Source organism: Salvelinus fontinalis, chromosome 2 (assembly GCF_029448725.1).
Source record: "Salvelinus fontinalis isolate EN_2023a chromosome 2, ASM2944872v1, whole genome shotgun sequence".
In the NCBI taxonomy this organism is placed as follows: domain Eukaryota; kingdom Metazoa; phylum Chordata; class Actinopteri; order Salmoniformes; family Salmonidae; genus Salvelinus; species Salvelinus fontinalis.
In genome coordinates this window covers 99,752,881-99,775,150 of record NC_074666.1, presented here as the reverse complement: position 1 = coordinate 99,775,150, position 22,270 = coordinate 99,752,881, and the positions used below count along the sequence as shown (strand labels likewise).

At 44.5% G+C, this 22,270-nt stretch overlaps 1 protein-coding gene across 4 annotated transcripts in view; it reads left to right on the top strand.

Moving 5' to 3' along the window:
• LOC129833156 (rho GTPase-activating protein 44-like) overlaps window positions 1-22,270 on the top strand; it is a 108,178-nt gene that overhangs the window by 50,831 nt on the left and 35,077 nt on the right. For 3 of the 4 annotated variants that reach the window (XR_008756047.1, XM_055897513.1, XM_055897504.1), the window contains exons 2-12: window positions 3,867-3,906; window positions 4,034-4,156; window positions 4,340-4,416; window positions 5,773-5,884; window positions 9,114-9,190; window positions 9,467-9,584; window positions 11,958-12,026; window positions 12,329-12,410; window positions 12,553-12,680; window positions 14,161-14,272; window positions 18,110-18,191. Coding sequence is in view for 3 of the 4 variants with exons in the window: in XM_055897513.1 (XP_055753488.1) it covers window positions 3,867-3,906; window positions 4,034-4,156; window positions 4,340-4,416; window positions 5,773-5,884; window positions 9,114-9,190; window positions 9,467-9,584; window positions 11,958-12,026; window positions 12,329-12,410; window positions 12,553-12,680; window positions 14,161-14,272; window positions 18,110-18,191 (1,020 nt within the window). In the remaining variant the exon portion in view is untranslated. Of the gene's footprint in view, window positions 1-3,866; window positions 3,907-4,033; window positions 4,157-4,339; window positions 4,417-5,772; window positions 5,885-7,536; window positions 7,581-9,113; window positions 9,191-9,466; window positions 9,585-11,957; window positions 12,027-12,328; window positions 12,411-12,552; window positions 12,681-14,160; window positions 14,273-18,109; window positions 18,192-22,270 lie in introns of those variants that run through there. The other variant, XM_055897525.1, reaches the window with a different exon arrangement.

The following is a 22,270-nucleotide window of genomic DNA, read 5'->3' as shown; positions in this document are numbered from 1 at the left end:
CACCATACAGCTCTTATAGACATATATATCTCCCCATATAGCTCTTATAGACATATATATCTCCCCATACAGCTCTTATCGACATATATGTCTCACCATACAGCTCTTATAGACATATATATCTCCCCATATAGCTCTTATAGACATATATATCTCCCCATACAGCTCTTATAGACATATATATCTCCCCATACAGCTCTTATCGACATATATATCTCCCCATACAGCTCTTATCGACATATATGTCTCACCATACAGCTCTTATAGACATATATATCTCCCCATATAGCTCTTATAGACATATATATCTCCCCATATAGCTCTTATAGACATATATATCTCCCCATATAGCTCTTATCGACATATATATCTCCCCATACAGCTCTTATCGACATATATGTCTCACCATACAGCTCTTATAGACATATATATCTCCCCATATAGCTCTTATAGACATATATATCTCCCCATACAGCTCTTATCGACATATATGTCTCACCATACAGCTCTTATAGACATATATGTCTCACCATACAGCTCTTATAGACATATATATCTCCCCATATAGCTCTTATAGACATATATATCTCCCCATACAGCTCTTATAGACATATATATCTCCCCATACAGCTCTTATCGACATATATGTCTCACCATACAGCTCTTATAGACATATATATCTCCCCATATAGCTCTTATAGACATATATATCTCCCCATATAGCTCTTATAGACATATATATCTCCCCATATAGCTCTTATAGACATATATATCTCCCCATATAGCTCTTATCAACATATATGTCTCCCCATATAGCTCTGCTTGGCATTCATGCCAAAGAGTCCAATCTTGGTTTCATCAGACCAGAGAATCTTGTTTCTCATGGTCTGAGAGTCTTTAGGTATCTTTCGGCAAACTCTGAGCTGGCTGTCATGTGCCGTTTACTGAGGAGTGTCGTCTGGCCACTCTACCATAAAGGCCTGATTGGTGGAGTGCTGCAGAGATGGTTGTCATCCTGGAAGGTTCTCCCATCTCCACAGAGGAAGATGGGAGAAGATGGGAGAAGATGGGCCACTGTGTTCTTTGAGACCTTCAATGTTACAGATATGTTTTGGTCCCCTTCCCCAGATCTGTGCCTCGACACAATCCTGTCTCGGTGCTCTACCGACAATTCCTTCAACCTCATGGCTTGTTTTTTTCTCTGACATACACATTCAACTGTGGAACCTCATATAGACAGATGTGTGCCTTTCCAAATCATGTCCAATCAATTGAATTTACCACAGAGCTCAATTCCAAGTCTCATAGCAAAGGGTCTGAATACGTACTTTCTTATGTACATTTAGAAAAACACTGTTTTCGCTTTGTCATTGTGGGGTATTGTGTGTAGATTGATGAGGGAATCATAGTGGACAGAGCATAGTGGTGGCTGCATCATGTTAGGGATATGCTTGTAATCGTTAAGGACTGGGGAGATTTTTCAGGATAAAAAATACATGTAATGGAACTAAGCACACAATCCTAGAGGAAAACGTGGTTTAGCGTGCTTTCAAGCAGACACTGGGAGATTAATTCACCTTTCATCAGGACATTAACCTAAAGGCCAAATATACACTGGAGTTGCTTACCAAGAAGACAGTGAATGTTCCTGAGTGCTGAGTTACAGTTTTCACTTAAATATACTTGAAAATCTATGGCATGACCTGAAAAATGGTTGTCTAGCAATGATCAACAACCAATTTGAAGAGCTTGAAGAATTATGGGTAAATGTTGCACAATTCAGGTTGGAATGCTTAGAGACACAGAAAGACTCACAGCTGTAATCGCTGTCAAAGGTGCTTCTATATGTAAATAAAATATTTATGCATTTCATTTTCAATAAATTTGCTAAGATTTCTAAAAACATGTTATCACTTTGTCATTATGGGGTATTGTGTGTAGATGGGTGAGAATTATTATTATTTTGATCCATTTTGAATTGAGGTTGTAACACAACAACATGTGGAGTAAGACAAGGGGTGTGAATACTTTCTGAAGGCTCTGCAACTTGATTCAAATAACTACATCAAGTACTGAAGGAGATTCCCCAGAGGCTTGTTGAGTGTGTTCTTGTTAAATCATTCAAACCCTCTCCACCCTAACCCAGTCCTGACTGGTATGTTTTCTCCTTCTATCCTCTCCACCCTAACCCAGTCCTGACTGGTATGTTTACTCCTTCTATCCTCTCCACCCTAACCCAGTCCTGACTGGTATGTTTACTCCTTCTATCCTCTCCACCCTAACCCAGTCCTGACTGGTATGCTTTCTCCTTCTACCCTCTCCACCCTAACCCAATCCTGACTGGTATGTTTTCTCCTTCTATCCTCTCCACCCTAACCCAGTCCTGACTGGTATGTTTACTCCTTCTACCCTCTCCACCCTAACCCAATCCTGACTGGTATGTTTTCTCCTTCTATCCTCTCCACCCTAACCCAATCCTGACTGGTATGTTTTCTCCTTCTACCCTCTCCACCCTAACCCAATCCTGACTGGTATGTTTACTCCTTCTATCCTCTCCACCCTAACCCAGTCCTGACTGGTATGTTTACTCCTTCTATCCTCTCCACCCTAACCCAGTCCTGACTGGTATGCTTTCTCCTTCTACCCTCTCCACCCTAACCCAATCCTGACTGGTATGTTTTCTCCTTCTATCCTCTCCACCCTAACCCAGTCCTGACTGGTATGTTTACTCCTTCTACCCTCTCCACCCTAACCCAATCCTGACTGGTATGTTTTCTCCTTCTATCCTCTCCACCCTAACCCAATCCTGACTGGTATGTTTTCTCCTTCTATCCTCTCCACCCTAACCCAATCCTGACTGGTATGTTTTCTCCTTCTATTCTCTCCACCCTAACCCAGTCCTGACTGGTATGTTTACTCCTTCTACCCTCTCCACCCTAACCCAATCCTGACTGGTATGTTTACTCCTTCTACCCTCTCCACCCTAACCCAATCCTGACTGGTATGTTTTCTCCTTCTATCCTCTCCACCCTAACCCAATCCTGACTGGTATGTTTTCTCCTTCTATCCTCTCCACCCTAACCCAATCCTGACTGGTATGTTTTCTCCTTCTATCCTCTCCACCCTAACCCAATCCTGACTGGTATGTTTTCTCCTTCTATCCTCTCCACCCTAACCCAATCCTGACTGGTATGTTTACTCCTTCTACCCTCTCCACCCTAACCCAATCCTGACTGGTATGTTTACTCCTTCTACCCTCTCCACCCTAACCCAATCCTGACTGGTATGTTTTCTCCTTCTATCCTCTCCACCCTAACCCAGTCCTGACTGGTATGTTTTCTCCTTCTATCCTCTCCACCCTAACCCAATCCTGACTGGTATGTTTACTCCTTCTACCCTCTCCACCCTAACCCAATCCTGACTGGTATGTTTACTCCTTCTACCCTCTCCACCCTAACCCAATCCTGACTGGTATGTTTTCTCCTTCTATCCTCTCCACCCTAACCCAATCCTGACTGGTATGTTTACTCCTTCTATCCTCTCCACCCTAACCCAATCCTGACTGGTATGTTTTCTCCTTCTACCCTCTCCACCCTAACCCAGTCCTGACTGGTATGTTTTCTCCTTCTATTCCCTCCACCCTAACCCAATCCTGACTGGTATGTTTACTCCTTCTATCCTCTCCACCCTAACCCAATCCTGACTGGTATGTTTTCTCCTTCTACCCTCTCCACCCTAACCCAGTCCTGACTGGTATGTTTTCTCCTTCTATCCTCTCCACCCTAACCCAGTCCTGACTGGTATGTTTTCTCCTTCTATCCTCTCCACCCTAACCCAATCCTGACTGGTATGGTTTCTCTTTCTAGGGCAGAAAAAACTGAAGTGTTAAGCGACGATCTTCTGCAGGTAAATAAGTGTGTGAGTGTGTGTGTGTGTGTGTGTGTGTGTGTGTGGTGTGTGTGCGTGCCTGTGTGTGTGATTTCTGGCCTACCTGCTAGCGCGGTGTCTGATACGTGTTGCTGTGCTGGTCTAGGTGGAGAAGCGGTTGGACCTGGTCAAACAGGTGACCCACAGCACTCACAAGAAGCTGACGGCCTGCCTGCAGGGTCAGCAAGGGGCTGAAGAGAGAGAGAAGAAATCAGTCAAGTCTCCCTCGGTAAGGACCTATCGGATTCTTGTTTATTCAATGTGTCAGTGAGTTTCTATCTGTCCTATTCAAATAAACCAGGAATAAATACAAGACCATAATATCCCCGTTCACAGTGACAGAGGAACATGTTCTGCTACCTTGTGCGCTGATATGAAATACTGCATGTTAATTCTGTCTGTCTTGTATCAGAAAAAGCTCCCACTAACCATCCTGGCACAATGTATGGTAGAAGGAGCTGCTGTGCTGGGGGACGACTCTCTACTAGGGTGAGTCCCTGTATACGCACTCTCACACACTCACTCACTCACGAAAAACAATCCCTATTAGCCGTAGTTCTCATTAAGATGTGTTTGAGACTCTTCCTCATTTCCACGCACGCACACACTGTAACAGTTTTGACTTGAGGTTATTTATAGGGGTGCCAGGTAGGTTGTGCCTACCAGAGAAAGCATTGGTTTCTCCTTTTAGTTTGGGAGGGAATGAGTCCCATCTGGTCCGTCAAGTCACACCAATACAAAGGACTTATGTAAAAGTCAGGATGGAAATATACTTTTCATAAACCCCTTAAAACATTGGAAAGAACTTCAAACAAGTGTATTCTTTTGCGTGGTTGTATTAACAACATAAATGATCACACACACACAATAACAAATAAGGAGCTTATGTTAATTTAGAAATGTCCTGTACCTCGGGCATAAAAAGAGTCCAGCCCGGTAAATAAGTTCAGTGACTCAAGTGACCTTAGTCACGCAACGTTTGTCCATAGCGTAAACCCAGTATATTCATACACTCAAAATAACACTTATTTTGCAACACAACTATAAAGCGTTTCAAAGACTAATCAAAGAATAATGTCTTAACAACTAGATAAATCACAGTATACATCACCCCAAACAAATGAAATACCGTGTACAAAAAGTTGTAGTCAGTCGGTCAGTCAGACAATAGCGGAGAAAAGGCCACGAAAACCAACGGAGAGTTGTAGTCCACAGACGCACAGAGTGGATCCAATCCTGGGTAAACTCGCTTTAAGGCTACAAAAACACTGTAAGGCAACAAAACAAACGGAATAGCGAAGCTTCATGAACTGAAGGTAGTACACATCCTCATACATGTCTTAATCACAACTTCACCTTTACGCAGCTAATGCTGGCTATTTAAAGGGGAAGCGCCCTATTAGAAGGAGAAGCACTGAGACGGTTCAGAAATATTCAGGGCCGTCACAACACACAACACACACACACACACACACACACACACACACACACACACACACACACACACACACACACACACACACACACCTTTTTTTATGTTGATTCTGCCATAATTCCACTCTGTCCTCTTTGACCTTGTTCTCTATCCCATGCATTCTGATTAGCTGAAGCCGGGTCCTAGCTGACGTTGTGATTGGCTATGGCTGGGTCCTTTCTGACGTTGTGATTGCTTGTGGCCGGGTCCTAGCTGATGTTTGATTGACTGGGACCTAGCTGACATTGTGATTGGCTGTGGCAGGAACCTAGCTGACGTTGTGTCTGGCTGTGGCAGGGACCTAACTGACATTGTGATTGGCTGTGGCTGGGACCCATCTGATGTTTTGATTGGCTCTGTTCCCCTAACAGGAAGATGCTGAACCTGTGTGGGGAGACAGAGGAGAAGCTGGCCCAGGAACTGATTCAGTTTGAGTTCCAGATAGAGAAGGATGTGGTGGAGCCTCTCTATGAGCTGGCTGAGGTGAGTCCTACTGCCTATGATGAGGTGAGTCCTACTGTCTATGATGAGGTGAGTCCTACTGTCTATGATGAGGTGAGTCCTACTATCTATGATGAGGTGACTCCTACTGTCTATGATGAGGTGAGTCCTACTGTCTCTATGATGAGGTGAGTCCTACTGTCTCTATGATGAGGTGAGTCCTACTGTCTCTATGATGAGGTGAGTCCTACTGTCTCTATGATGAGGTGAGTCCTACTGTCACTATGATGAGGTGAGTCTTACTGTCACTATGATGAGGTGAGTCCTACTGTCTCTATGATGAGGTGAGTCCTACTGTCTATGATGAGGTGAGTCCTACTGTCTCTATGATGAGGTGCGTCCTACTGTCTCTATGGTGAGGTGAGTCCTACTATGATGAGGTGAGTCCTACTGTGTCTATGATGAGGTGAGTCCTACTGTCTCTATGATGAGGTGAGTCCTACTGTCTCTATGATGAGGTGAGTCCTACTGTCTCTATGATGAGGTGAGTCCTACTGTCTCTATGATGAGGTGGAGCCTCTCTATGAGCTGGCTGAGGTGAGTCCTACTGTCTCTATGATGAGGTGAGTCCTACTGTCTATGATGAGGTGAGTCCTACTGTCTCTATGATGAGGTGAGTCCTACTGTCTCTATGATGAGGTGAGTCCTACTGTCTCTATGATGAGGTGAGTCCTACTGTCACTATGATGAGGTGAGTCCTACTGTCTCTATGATGAGGTGAGTCCTACTGTCTCTATGATGAGGTGGAGCCTCTCTATGAGCTGGCTGAGGTGAGTCCTACTGTCTCTATGATGAGGTGAGTCCTACTGTCTCTATGATGAGGTGAGTCCTACTGTCTCTATGATGAGGTGAGTCCTACTGTCACTATGATGAGGTGAGTCCTACTGTCTCTATGATGAGGTGAGTCCTACTGTCTCTATGATGAGGTGGAGCCTCTCTATGAGCTGGCTGAGGTGAGTCCTACTGTCTCTATGATGAGGTGAGTCCTACTGTCTATGATGAGGTGAGTCCTACTGTCTCTATGATGAGGTGAGTCCTACTGTCTCTATGATGAGGTGAGTCCTACTGTCACTATGATGAGGTGAGTCCTACTGTCCCTATGATGAGGTGAGTCCTACTGTCTCTATGATGAGGTGGAGCCTCTCTATGAGCTGGCTGAGGTGAGTCCTACTGTCTCTATGATGAGGTGAGTCCTACTGTCTCTATGATGAGGTGGAGCCTCTCTATGAGCTGGCTGAGGTGAGTCCTACTGTCTCTATGATGAGGTGAGTCCTACTGTCTCTATGATGAGGTGAGTCCTACTGTCTCTATGATGAGGTGAGTCCTACTGTCTCTATGATGAGGTGGAGCCTCTCTATGAGCTGGCTGAGGTGAGTCCTACTGTCTCTATGATGAGGTGGAGCCTCTCTATGAGCTGGCTGAGGTGAGTCCTACTGTCTATGATGAGGTGAGTCCTACTGTCTATGATGAGGTGAGTCCTACTGTCTCTATGATGAGGTGGAGCCTCTCTATGAGCTGGCTGAGGTGAGTCCTACTGTCTCTATGATGAGGTGGAGCCTCTCTATGAGCTGGCTGAGGTGAGTCCTACTGTCTATGATGAGGTGAGTCCTACTGTCTATGATGAGGTGAGTCCTACTGTCTCTATGATGAGGTGGAGCCTCTCTATGAGCTGGCTGAGGTGAGTCCTACTGTCTATGATGAGGTGAGTCCTACTGTCTATGATGAGGTTAGTCCTACTGTCTCTATGATGAGGTGAGTCCTACTGTCTCTATGATGAGGTGAGTCCTACTGTCTCTATGATGAGGTGAGTCCTACTGTCTCTATGATGAGGTGAGTCATACAGTCTCTATGATGAGGTGAGTCCTACTGTCACTATGATGAGGTGAGTCCTACTGTCTCTATGATGAGGTGAGTCCTACTGTCACTATGATGAGGTGAGTCCTACTGTCTCTATGATGAGGTGAGTCCTACTGTCTCTATGATGAGGTGAGTCCTACTGTCTCTATGATGAGGTGGAGTCCTACTGTCACTATGGTGAGGTGAGTCTTAATGTCTATGATGAGGTGAGTCCTATTGTCTCTATGAGGAGGTGAGTCCTACTGTCACTATGATGAGATGAGTCCTACTGTCCCTATGATGAGGTGAGTCCTACTGTCTCTATGATGAGGTGAGTCCTACTGTCCCTATGATGAGGTGAGTCCTACTGTCCCTATGGTGAGGTGAGTCCTACTGTCTCTATGATGAGGTGAGTCCTACTGTCCCTATGATGAGGTGAGTCCTACTGTCCCTATGGTGAGGTGAGTCCTACTGTCTCTATGATGAGGTGAGTCCTACTGTCCCTATGGTGAGGTGAGTCCTACTGTCTCTATGATGAGGTGAGTCCTATTGTCTCTATGAGGAGGTGAGTCCTACTGTCACTATGATGAGATGAGTCCTACTGTCCCTATGATGAGGTGAGTCCTACTGTCTCTATGATGAGGTGAGTCCTACTGTCCCTATGATGAGGTGAGTCCTACTGTCCCTATGGTGAGGTGAGTCCTACTGTCTCTATGATGAGGTGAGTCCTACTGTCCCTATGATGAGGTGAGTCCTACTGTCCCTATGGTGAGATGAGTCCTACTGTCCCTATGATGAGGTGAGTCCTACTGTCCCTATGGTGAGATGAGTCCTACTGTCTCTATGATGAGGTGAGTCCTATTGTCTCTATGATGAGGTGAGTCCTACTGTCACTATGGTGAGATGAGTCCTACTGTCCCTATGATGAGGTGAGTCCTACTGTCTCTATGATGAGGTGAGTCCTACTGTCTCTATGATGAGGTGAGTCCTACTGTCTCTATGATGAGGTGAGTCCTACTGTCTCTATGATGAGGTGAGTCCTACTGTCTCTATGATGAGGTGAGTCCTACTGTCCCTATGGTGAGGTGAGTCCTACTGTCCCTATGGTGAGGTGAGTCCTACTGTCCCTAGCCATACATTATTTGAAGTTATAATTGTTATAATTGTCTGTCTAGAGGCTGCCCACAACATTCATCATTACTGTCTCTGACTGAACATGATCATTAAGACACAATGTCAGCATGTTCATTATTGTCTATTAACTTCAGGGTGGTGGAATATTCCTCCCATCTCCACTCCCACTCAACTAGTAGATAAGTGAATGTAGTTTAGATACATTATAGAGGAGGTTTGACGTGTTCCTGTCTCTTCCCAGGTGGACATTCCCAACATCCAGAAACAGAGGAAACATTTAGCCAAGCTGGTGCTGGACATGGACTCAGCTCGCACACGGTGAGGGATGGACTGCATGTTAACATACATCCTTCTACCCTCTTCACTGGCCTTCACCTCTTAAGACATGCTTATGTTTAGAATAATGCTTAGACATGCATGTTCCTTCCCTCAGTGGTTGTGTCTCAAATCGCGCCCCTAATCCCTACATAGTGCGCTACTGGTCAGAAGTAGTGCACTATATAGCCTGGAATAGGATGCCATTTGGGATGCTGTCTGTGTGTTGGTGTTCCATCCCTCCTCCTAACTCTTCTTCTGTCTCCTCCTTTCCTGTAGGTTTCACCAGTCGTCCAAGTCCTCCAGTCACCCTAGCAACCTGCAGGCGGGCGGGGCCAAGGGGGAGGCCCTCAGAGAGGAGATGGAAGAGGCAGCCAATAGGATGGAGATCTGCAGGGTGAGTCACAGGGTTCTAGAGGTTCAGGCTCCTCCTCCTTCACTTAGTGTATTCCACTGTCCTCCCCCCAAACCATGAAACTACATTAACCACTACAATGTTACAGGCTGTATTAACCAATACAAGGTTATAGGCTGTATTAACCAATACAAGGTTATAGGCTGTATTAACCACTACAAGGTTACAGACTGTATTAACTACTACAAGGTTACAGGCTGTATTAACCACTACAAGGTTACAGACTGTATTAACCACTACAAGGTTACAGGCTGTATTAACCACTACAAGGTTACAGGCTGTATTAACCACTACAAGGTTACAGGCTGTATTAACCACTACAAGGTTACAGGCTGTATTAACCACTACAAGGTTACAGGCTGTATTAACCACTACAAGGTTACAGGCTGTATTAACCACTACAAGGTTACAGGCTGTATTAACCACTACAAGGTTACAGGCTGTATTAACCACTACAAGGTTACAGGCTGTATTAACCACAACAAGGTTATAGGCTGTATTAACCACTACAAGGTTACAGGCTGTATTAACCACTACAAGGTTACAGGCTGTATTAACCACTACAAGGTTACAGGCTGTATTAACCACTACAAGGTTACAGGCTGTATTAAGGTTACAGGCTGTATTAACCACTACAAGGTTACAGGCTGTATTAACCACTACAAGGTTACAGGCTGTATTAACCACTACAAGGTTACAGGCTGTATTAACCACTACAAGGTTACAGGCTGTATTAACCACTACAAGGTTACAGACTGTATTCACCACTACAAGGTTACAGGCTGTATTAACCACTACAAGGTTACAGGCTGTATTAACCACTACAAGGTTACAGACTGTATTAACCACTACAAGGTTACAGGCTGTATTAACCACTACAAGGTTACAGACTGTATTAACCACTACAAGGTTACAGGCTGTATTAACCACTACAAGGTTACAGGCTGTATTAACCACTACAAGGTTACAGACTGTATTAACCACTACAAGGTTACAGGCTGTATTAGCCACTACAAGGTTACAGACTGTATTAACCACTACAAGGTTACAGGCTGTATTAGCCACTACAAGGTTACAGGCTGTATTAACCACTACAAGGTTACAGGCTGTATTTAGGTTACAGACTGTATTAACCACTACAAGGTTACAGGCTGTATTAACCACTACAAGGTTACAGACTGTATTAACCACTACAAGGTTACAGACTGTATTAACCACTACAAGGTTACAGGCTGTATTAACCACTACAAGGTTACAGACTGTATTAACCACTACAAGGTTACAGGCTGTATTAACCACTACAAGGTTACAGGCTGTATTAACCACTACAAGGTTACAGGCTGTATTAACCACCACAAGGTTACAGGCTGTATTAACCACTACAAGGTTACAGGCTGTATTAACCACTACAAGGTTACAGGCTGTATTAACCACTACAAGGTTACAGGCTGTATTAACCACTACAAGGTTACAGGCTGTATTAACCACTACAAGGTTACAGGCTGTATTAACCACTACAAGGTTACAGGCTGTATTAACCACTACAAGGTTACAGGCTGTATTAACCACTACAAGGTTACAGGCTGTATTAACCATTACAAGGTTACAGACTGTATTAACCACTACAAGGTTACAGGCTGTATTAACCACTACAAGGTTACAGGCTGTATTAACCACTACAAGGTTACAGGCTGTATTAACCACTACAAGGTTACAGGCTGTATTAAGGTTACAGGCTGTATTAACCACTACAAGGTTACAGGCTGTATTAACCACTACAAGGTTACAGACTGTATTAACCACTACAAGGTTACAGACTGTATTAACAACTACAAGGTTACAGGCTGTATTAACCACTACAAGGTTACAGACTGTATTAACCACTACAAGGTTACAGGCTGTATTAACCACTACAAGGTTACAGACTGTATTAACCACTACAAGGTTACAGGCTGTATTAACCACTACAAGGTTACAGGCTGTATTAACCACTACAAGGTTACAGGCTGTATTAACCACTACAAGGTTACAGACTGTATTAACCACTACAAGGTTACAGACTGTATTAACCACTACAAGGTTACAGGCTGTATTAACCACTACAAGGTTACAGGCTGTATTAACCACTACAAGGTTACAGACTGTATTAACCACTACAAGGTTACAGGCTGTATTAACCACTACAAGGTTACAGACTGTATTAACCACTACAAGGTTACAGGCTGTATTAACCACTACAAGGTTACAGGCTGTATTAACCACTACAAGGTTACAGACTGTATTAAGGTTACAGGCTGTATTAACTACTACAAGGTTACAGACTGTATTAAGGTCATTTCTTATTCTCTTTTCCAGGATCAACTATCAGCGGATATGTATAATTTTGTGGCCAAAGAAATAGACTATGCAAACTACTTTCAGACGGTTAGTACATTTTCTGTATCATTGCATTTGCCCTTCAGTTGACCTTGATTCCTTTTTACAGTCATATAGCTGAGCGGGTGTTTAAACCTCACCTTTTTGTCCCTCTGTGTCTCTCTGTCCTTCTGTCTCTCCGTCTCCCTCTGTGTCCCACTGTCTCCCTCTTTGTCCCTTTGTCACCCTATGTTTCCCTGTGTGTCTCTCTGTCCCTGTGTCTCTGTCCCCCTCTCTGTCCCTGTGTCTCTGTCCCCCTCTCTATCCCTGTGTCTCTGTCCCCCTCTCTGTCCCTGTGTCTCTCCATGTAGCTCATAGAGATCCAGGCAGAATATCACAGGAAGTCTCTAGAGATCCTCCAGAGTGTCCTGCCCACCATTAAAGCTCACCAGGGTGAGTTAGTGTGTGTGTGTGTGTGTCTGTGTGTGTATGTGTGTGTGTGTGAGAGAGAGAGCTCATCCATGCCTGCACATGTACACATGCCTGTCTGCTCCTCGTGTGTCTAACTGTTGTATAATGTGTTGTACTGCCACAGAGGCGTGGGTGGAGAAGCCTTCGTATGGCAAGGCCCTGGAGGAACACCTGACCATCAGCAGCAGAGAGATCGCCTTCCCCATCGAGGCCTGTGTCACAATGCTGCTGGAGTGTGGTATGCAGGAGGAGGTATAGAAAAAGATGTAGCCTGCTTTACACTAAGTTTCCCAGACCCAGATGAAGCCTACTTAACACTACTAAGTTTCCCAGACCCAGATGAAGCCTACTTAACACTACTAAGTTTCCCAGACCCAGATGAAGCCTACTTAACACTACTAAGTTCCCAGACCCAGATGAAGCCTACTTAACACTAAGTTTCCCAGACCAAGATGAAGTCTACTTAACACTACTAAGTTTCCAGACCCAGATGAAGTCTACTTAACACTACTAAGTTTCCCAGACCCAGATGAAGCCTTCTTAACACTAAGTTTCCCAGACCCAGATGAAGCCTACTTAACACTACTAAGTTTCCCAGACCCAGAATAAGCCTACTTAACACTACTAAGTTTCCCAGACCCAGATGAAGCCTACTTAACACTACTAAGTTTCCCAGACCCAGATGAAGCCTACTTAACACTACTAAGTTTCCCAGACCCAGATGAAGTCTACTTAACACTACTAAGTTTCCCAGACCCAGATGAAGCCTACTTAACACTACTACTAAGTTTCCCAGACCCAGATGAAGCCTACTTAACACTACTAAGTTTCCCAGACCCAGATGAAGTCTACTTAATACTACTAAGTTTCCCAGACCCAGATGAAGCCTACTTAACACTACTAAGTTTCCCAGAACCAGATGAAGCCTACTTAACACTACTAAGTTTCCCAGACCCAGATGAAGCCTACTTAACACTACTAAGTTTCCCAGACCCAGATGAAGCCTACTTAACACTACTAAGTTTCCCAGACGAAGCCTACTTAACACTACTAAGTTACCCAGACCCAGATGAAGTCTACTTAACACTACTAAGTTACCCAGACCCAGATGAAGTCTACTTAACACTACTAAGTTACCCAGACCCAGATGAAGCCTACTTAACACTACTAAACACTCTGATTACAGAGCAGAGTTAATATAGGATTTAGCCACTTTGTAGACAAAGTTACAGTATGTACTAGATTTATAATTCACTATTTATCTCTATGATGACCCTGCTCTGACTCCCTGTCTTCCTGACTCCCTCTCTTCCTGACTCCCTGTCTTCCTGTCTTCCTGACTCCCTGTCTTCCTGACTCCCTGTCTTCCTGACTCCCTGTCTTCCTGTCTTCCTGACTCCCTGTCTTCCTGTCTTCCTGACTCCATGTCTTCCTGACTCCCTGTCTTCCTGACTTCCTGTCTTCCTGACTCCCTGTCTTCCTGACTCCCTGTCTTCCTGACTCCCTGTCTTCCTGTCTTCCTGACTCCATGTCTTCCTGTCTTCCTGACTCCCTGTCTTCCTGACTCCCTGTCTTCCTGACTTCCTGTCTTCCTGTCTTCCTGACTCCCTGTCTTCCTGACTCCCTGTCTTCCTGACTCCCTGTCTTCCTGACTCCCTGTCTTCCTGTCTTCCTGACTCCCTGTCTTCCTGTCTTCCTGACTCCCTGTCTTCCTGACTCCCTGTGTGTGTAGGGTCTGTTCAGAGTGGCTCCCTCGGCCTCCAAGCTGAAGAAGCTGAAGGCCTCCCTGGACTGTGGTGTGATGGACGTACAGGAGTATTCAGCTGACCCTCACGCCATCGCAGGTTACCTTACACACCCACACACACACATATAGACACACACACCCACACACAGTATTTGAAAACACTCAAATACACTGACTCAAATACACTCCCATGCATTTAACCCCGGTATTTGTAAATAGTATTTGAAATAAGTATTTCGAAATAACCTCAAATATAATTTCGTAGACTATTTTGTTTTTTCAAATAACCATTAAAATACTCAAAATTCTAAAAAGTATTTTAAATACTACACTGAACAACAATATAAATGCAACATGTAAAGTGTTGGTCCCATGTTTCATGAGATGAAATAAAAGATCCCAGAAATATTCCATACGCACAAAAATATTATTTCTCTCAAATGTTGTGCTCAAATGTGTTTAAATCCCTGTTAGTGAGCATTTCTCCTTTTGCCAAGATAATCCATCCACCTGACAGGTGTGGCATATCAGAAGGTGATTAAACGGCATGATCATTACACAGCTGCACCTCGTGCTGGGAACAATACAAGGCCACTCTAAAATGTGTAGTTTTGTCACACAACACAATGCCACAGATGTCTCAGATTTTGAGTGAGTGTGCAATTGGCATGCTAACTGCAGGAATGTCCACCAGAGCTGTTGCAAGAGAATTGAATGTTAGTTTCTCTATCATAAGCCGCCTCCAACTGCGTTTTAGAGAATTTGGCAATACGTCCAGCCGGTTTCACAACCGCAGAACATCATGTGGGCGAGCAGTTTGCTGATGTCAGTTGTGAACAGGGGGGGGGGGGTTATGGTATGGTCAGGCATAAGCTACGGACAACGAACACATTTGCATTTTATCCATGGCAATTTGAATGCACAGCGATACCGTGACGAGATCCTGAGACCCATTGTCTTGCAATTCATCCAACCACCATCACCTCATGTTTCAGCATGATAATGCACAGCCCATGTCACAAGGATCTGTACACAATTCTGAAAATGTCCCAGTTCTTTCATGGCCTTATTACTCACCAAACATGTTACCCATTGAGCATGTTTGGGATGCTCTGGATCGACATGTACAACAGCGTGTTCCAGTTCCCGCCAATATCCAGCAACTTCACACAGCCATTAAAGAAGAGTGGGACAACATTCCACAGGCCACAATCAACAGCCTGATCAACTCTATGCGAAGGAGATGTGTCGCGCTGCATGAGGCAAATGGTGGTCACACCTGATGACTGGTTTTCTGATTCACGCTCCTACTTGTTTAGTAATGTATCTGTGACCAACATCCATAGATTAGGGCCTAATGAATTCATTTCAATTGACTGATTTCCTTATATGAACTGTAACTCAGTAAAATCTTTGAAATTTTTGCAGGTTGCGTTTATATTTTTGTTCAGTATAGATACTCAAATACACAGGTATTTGAACCCAGGTCTAACACACACATGCACATGCATACACCATCGCAGATTAATTTACACCCCCACACGCCTCTTACCTCTCACTCTCTGGCTCAGGCTCTGGTCTCCATAACAACGAGCCTTTAGCTAGCTCCATTGTCTATATATAACCATTAGATATAACTCTGCTTTCAGGAGATTCATGCCTCCAGAAATACATACATCAACGTTAGGTCAAAACAATCAAGGCTTCTTGTGTTTGTGGAAGACTGTTGTCTTTCACACCTTGTTGCCTATTTCATTCACACCTTGTTGCCTAGTTCCTTGTTGCCTATTTCCTACCATCCTCCTCCTCCAGTAGTGAGCCGGTGTGCGTCCCAACTGACATCATATTCTCTATTTAGTGCACTACTGTTGACCAGGACCCATATGGTTCTGGTCAAAAGTAGTGCACTATATAGGGAATAGGGGCCCTGGTCAAAAGTAGTGCACTACATAGGGAATAGGGGCCGGTCATCATGAAGTGCTTTGAGAGGCTGGTCATGGCCCACATGAAGGCCAGGCACACTGGACCCAGTCCCATTTGCTTACCGCTCCAACAGAACCAAGGAAGATGCCATTTCCGTCACTATTCACGGGGCCGTAACACATCTGGACAAGAGGAACACCTGTGTGAGAACGCTGTTCATTGACTACAGTTCAGCATTCAACACCATAGTTCTCTCCAGGCTCGACACCAAGCTCAGAGCGTCCTCAGTCCTCTGCTGTACTTCCTGTTCACCCACGACCGCGTGGCTTTGCAAGACACCAACTCCGTCATCAGGTTTGCTGACGGCACAACGGCTGTAGGCCTGATAACCAACGACGATAAGTCAGCCAATAGGGAGGAGCTAAGTGAACTGACATTATCGTAGCAGGAGAACACCGTCTCCCTCCACATCAGCAAAACCAATGAGTTGATTGTTGACTTCAGGAAGTAGAGGAGGGAACATGCTCCGATCCACATGGACAGGACTGCAGTGGAGCGGGTCAGCAGTTTAAGTTCCTCTGTGTCCACATCACAGAGGACTTGACATGGACCAACAGCACCACCCTCCTTGTCAAGAGGGCGCAACTGTGTCTTAACTTCCTGAGGCGGCTGAAGAAATGTGGCGTGCCACCCCGGGTCCTCTCCAAATACTACTGCTGCACCGTGGAGAGTGTCCTGACCGGCTGCATCACGGCCTGGTACGGGAACGGCTCCGCCTGGTACGGGAACGGCTCCGCCTGGTACGGGAACGGCTCCGCCTGGTACGGGAACGGCTACGCCCGGTACGGGAACGGCTCCGCCCGGTACGGGAACGGCTCCGCCCGGTACGGGAACGGCTCCGCCCGGTACGGGAACGGCTCCGTCCATGACCACAAGACCCAGTACATCACTGGGACCGTGCTCCCACCCATCCAGGACATGATTCTCAGCACATTAGCACACATACACACTCACAGACATTTACAGACACACACACACACACACACACACACACACACACACACACACACACACACACACACACACACACACACACACACACACACACACACACAAACATACTGGACTATAATATTGGACTATAAATCGTGCCTTCCTGTATTATACTGATGCTAAAATGTTTCTTCTATTCTACTGAGCCATTTACTTTATGTTGGTATTCTTATCATGTGTTATTTCTTATTGCTGTTGCATTGTCGAGTAAGGAACCTGCAAGTAAGGATTTCATTGGACGGTGTATACCATGTGTATCCCGTACATACGACTAATAACACTTGAACGGTGAAACTTAATTTGGCCCTGGAGTTTAGTTCAGCTGTGGGGTGAGAGGATCACATCCCTTAACATCTTCCCAGTGATCTGCTTGTGTTTTTCCCTAGACGTTCTCTATCCTAAAGGCTTCCTTGTAATGTTGCTGTCCACTTCCTTGTAATGTTGCTGTCCACTTCCTTGTAATGTTGCTGTCCACTTCCTTGTAATGTTGCTGTCCACTTCCTTGTAATGTTGCTGTCCACTTCCTTGTAATGTTGCTGTCCACTTCCTTGTAATGTTGCTGTCCACTTCCTTGAGTAATCGGAGGATGGCAGCGTTGTGTGTGTTCTCATTAGTATTCTGAATAGAGAAAACCACACCTCCCCTAGGCCTAATGAAATTATCTCTCTCTCTTTCTCCCTTCCTTGCTTTCTCTCTCTCTCTCTCTCTCTCTCTCTCTCTCTCTCTCTCTCTCTCTCTCTCTCTCTCTCTCTCTCTCTCTCAATCCCTCTTCCTCCCTTTCTCTCTCCATCTCTCTTTCTCCATCCCGCTGTCCCCCCTCTCTCTCTCTTCCCATCTCTCTCCCTTCCTCTCTCTCAACCCCGCTCTCCCTCCCTCCCCCTCTCTCCATCCCATTCTCTCTCTCTCTGCCTCTCTCTCTCTCTCCCTCCCTTTGTCTCTCCATCCCTCTCTTCCTCAGGGGCTCTGAAATCATACCTCCGTGAGCTTCCAGAGCCACTGATGACCAGTGAACTTTACGAGGACTGGATTCAGGCGTCAAAGTGAGTAGAGATTCCCTTCATAACCACAGCATCTCCACTACAGATAACAGATCCCTTCATAACCACAGCATCTCTACTACAGATAACAGATCCCTTCATAACCACAGCATCTCTACTACAGATAACAGATCCCTTCATAACCACAGCATCTCTACTACAGATAACAGATCCCTTCATAACCACAGCATCTCTACTACAGATAACAGATCCCTTCATAACCACAGCATCTCCACTACAGATAACAGATCCCTTCATAACCACAGCATCTCTACTACAGATAACAGATCCCTTCATAACCTCAGCATCTCTACTGCAGATAACAGATCCCTTCATAACCACAGCATCTCTACTACAGATAACAGATCCCTTCATAACCTCAGCATCTCTACTACAGATAACAGATCCCTTCATAACCACAGCATCTCCACTACAGATAACAGATCCCTTCATAACCACAGCATCTCTAATACAGATAACAGATCCCTTCATAACCACAGCATCTCTACTACAGATAACAGATCCCTTCGTAACCTCAGCATCTCTACTGCAGATAACAGATCCCTTCATAACCACAGCATCTCTACTACAGATAACAGATCCCTTCATAACCACAGCATCTCTAATACAGATAACAGATCCCTTCATAACCACAGCATCTCTAATACAGATAACAGATCCCTTCATAACCACAGCATCTCTAATACAGATAACAGATCCCTTCATAACCACAGCATCTCTACTGCAGATAACAGATCCCTTCATAACCACAGCATCTCTACTACAGATAACAGATCCCTTCATAACCACAGCATCTCTACTACAGATAACAGATCCCTTCATAACCACAGCATCTCTACTACAGATAACAGATCCCTACATAACCACAGCATCTCTACTGCAGATAACAGATCCCTTCATAACCACAGCATCTCTACTACAGATCCCTTCATAACCACAGCATCTCTACTGCAGATAACAGATCCCTTCATAACCACAGCATCTCCACTACAGATAACAGATCCCTTCATAACCACAGCATCTCTACTACAGATAACAGATCCCTTCATAACCACAGCATCTCTAATACAGATAACAGATCCCTTCATAACCACAGCATCTCTACTGCAGATAACAGATCCCTTCATAACCTCAGCATCTCTACTACAGATAACAGATCCCTTCATAACCACAGCATCTCTAATACAGATAACAGATCCCTTCATAACCACAGCATCTCTACTGCAGATAACAGATCCCTTCATAACCTCAGCATCTCTACTACAGATAACAGATCCCTTCATAACCACAGCATCTCCACTACAGATAACAGATCCCTTCATAACCACAGCATCTCTACTACAGATAACAGATCCCTTCATAACCACAGCATCTCTAATACAGATAACAGATCCCTTCATAACCACAGCATCTCTACTACAGATAACAGATCCCTTCATAACCACAGCATCTCTACTACAGATAACAGATCCCTTCATAACCACAGCATCTCTACTACAGATAACAGATCCCTTCATAACCTCAGCATCTCCACTACAGATAACAGATCCCTTCATAACCACAGCATCTCCACTACAGATAACAGATCCCTTCATAACCACAGCATCTCTACTGCAGATAACAGATCCCTTCATAACCACAGCATCTCTACTACAGATAACAGATCCCTTCATAACCACAGCATCTCTACTACAGATCCCTTCATAACCACAGCATCTCTACTGCAGATAACAGATCCCTTCATAACCACAGCATCTCTAATACAGATAACAGATCCCTTCATAACCACAGCATCTCTACTACAGATAACAGATCCCTTCATAACCACAGCATCTCTACTACAGATCCCTTCATAACCACAGCATCTCTACTACAGATAACAGATCCCTTCATAACCACAGCATCTCTACTACAGATCCCTTCATAACCACAGCATCTCTACTGCAGATAACAGATCCCTACATAACCACAGCATCTCTACTGCAGATAACAGATCCCTTCATAACCACAGCATCTCTACTGCAGATAACAGATCCCTTCATAACCACAGCATCTCTACTACAGATAACAGATCCCTTCATAACCACAGCATCTCTACTGCAGATAACAGATCCCTTTATAACCACAGCATATCTACTGCAGATAACAGATCCCTTCATAACCTCAGCATCTCTACTACAGATAACAGATCCCTTCATAACCACAGCATCTCTACTGCAGATAACAGATCCCTTCATAACCTCAGCATCTCTACTACAGATAACAGATCCCTTCATAACCACAGCATCTCTACTGCAGATAACAGATCCCTTCATAACCACAGCATCTCTACTACAGATAACAGATCCCTTCATAACCTCAGCATCTCTACTACAGATAACATATTCCTTCATAACCTCAGCATCTCTACTGCAGATAACAGATCCCTTCATAACCACAGCATCTCTACTGCAGACAACAGATCCCTTCATAACCACAGCATCTCTACTACAGATAACAGATCCCTTCATAACCACAGCATCTCTACTGCAGATAACATATTCCTTCATAACCTCAGCATCTCTACTACAGATAACAGATCCCTTCATAACCTCAGCATCTCTACTACAGATAACAGATCCCTTCATAACCACAGCATCTCTACTACAGATAACAGATCCCTACATAACCACAGCATCTCTACTACAGATAACAGATCCCTTCATAACCACAGCATCTCTACTACAGATAACAGATCCCTACATAACCACAGCATCTCTACTGCAGATAACAGATCCCTTCATAACCACATCATCTCTACTGCAGATAACAGATCCCTTCATAACCACAGCATCTCTACTGCAGATAACAGATCCCTTCATAACCACAGCATCTCTACTGCAGATAACATATTCCTTCATAACCTCAGCATCTCTACTACAGATAACAGATCCCTTCATAACTTCAGCATCTCTACTGCAGATAACAGATCCCTTCATAACCACAGCATCTCTACTACAGATAACAGATCCCTTCATAACCACAGCATCTCTACTACAGATAACAGATCCCTTTATAACCACAGCATCTCTACTACAGATAACAGATCCCTTTATAACCACAGCATCTCTACTGCAGATAACAGATCCCTTCATAACCACAGCATCTCTACTGCAGATAACAGATCCCTTCATAACCACACCATCTCTACTGCAGATAACAGATCCCTTCATAACCACAGCATCTCTACTACAGATAACAGATCCCTTCATAACCACAGCATCTCTACTACAGATAACAGATCCCTACATAACCACAGCATCTCTACTGCAGATAACAGATCCCTTCATAACCACAGCATCTCTACTACAGATAACAGATCCCTTCATAACCACAGCATCTCTACTGCAGATAACAGATCCCTTCATAACCTCAGCATCTCTACTACAGATCCCTTCATAACCACAGCATCTCTACTGCAGACAACAGATCCCTACATAACCACAGCATCTCTACTACAGATAACAGATCCCTTCATAACCACAGCATCTCTACTGCAGATAACAGATCCCTTCATAACCACAGCATCTCTAATACAGATAACAGATCCCTTCATAACCACAGCATCTCTACTACAGATAACAGATCCGTTCATAACCTCAGCATCTCTACTACAGATAACAGATCCCTTCATAACCTCAGCATCTCTACTGCAGATAACAGATCCCTTCATAACCACAGCATCTCCACTACAGATAACAGATCCCTTCATAACCACAGCATCTCTACTGCAGATAACAGATCCCTTCATAACCACAGCATCTCCACTACAGATAACAGATCCCTTCATAACCACAGCATCTCTACTACAGATAACAGATCCCTTCTTAACCACAGCATCTCTACTGCAGATAACAGATCCCTTCATAACCACAGCATCTCTACAGCAGATAACAGATCCCTTCATAACCTCAGCATCTCTACTGCAGATAACAGATCCCTTCATAACCTCAGCATCTCTACTACAGATAACAGATCCCTTCATAACCACAGCATCTCTACTGCAGATAACATATTCCTTC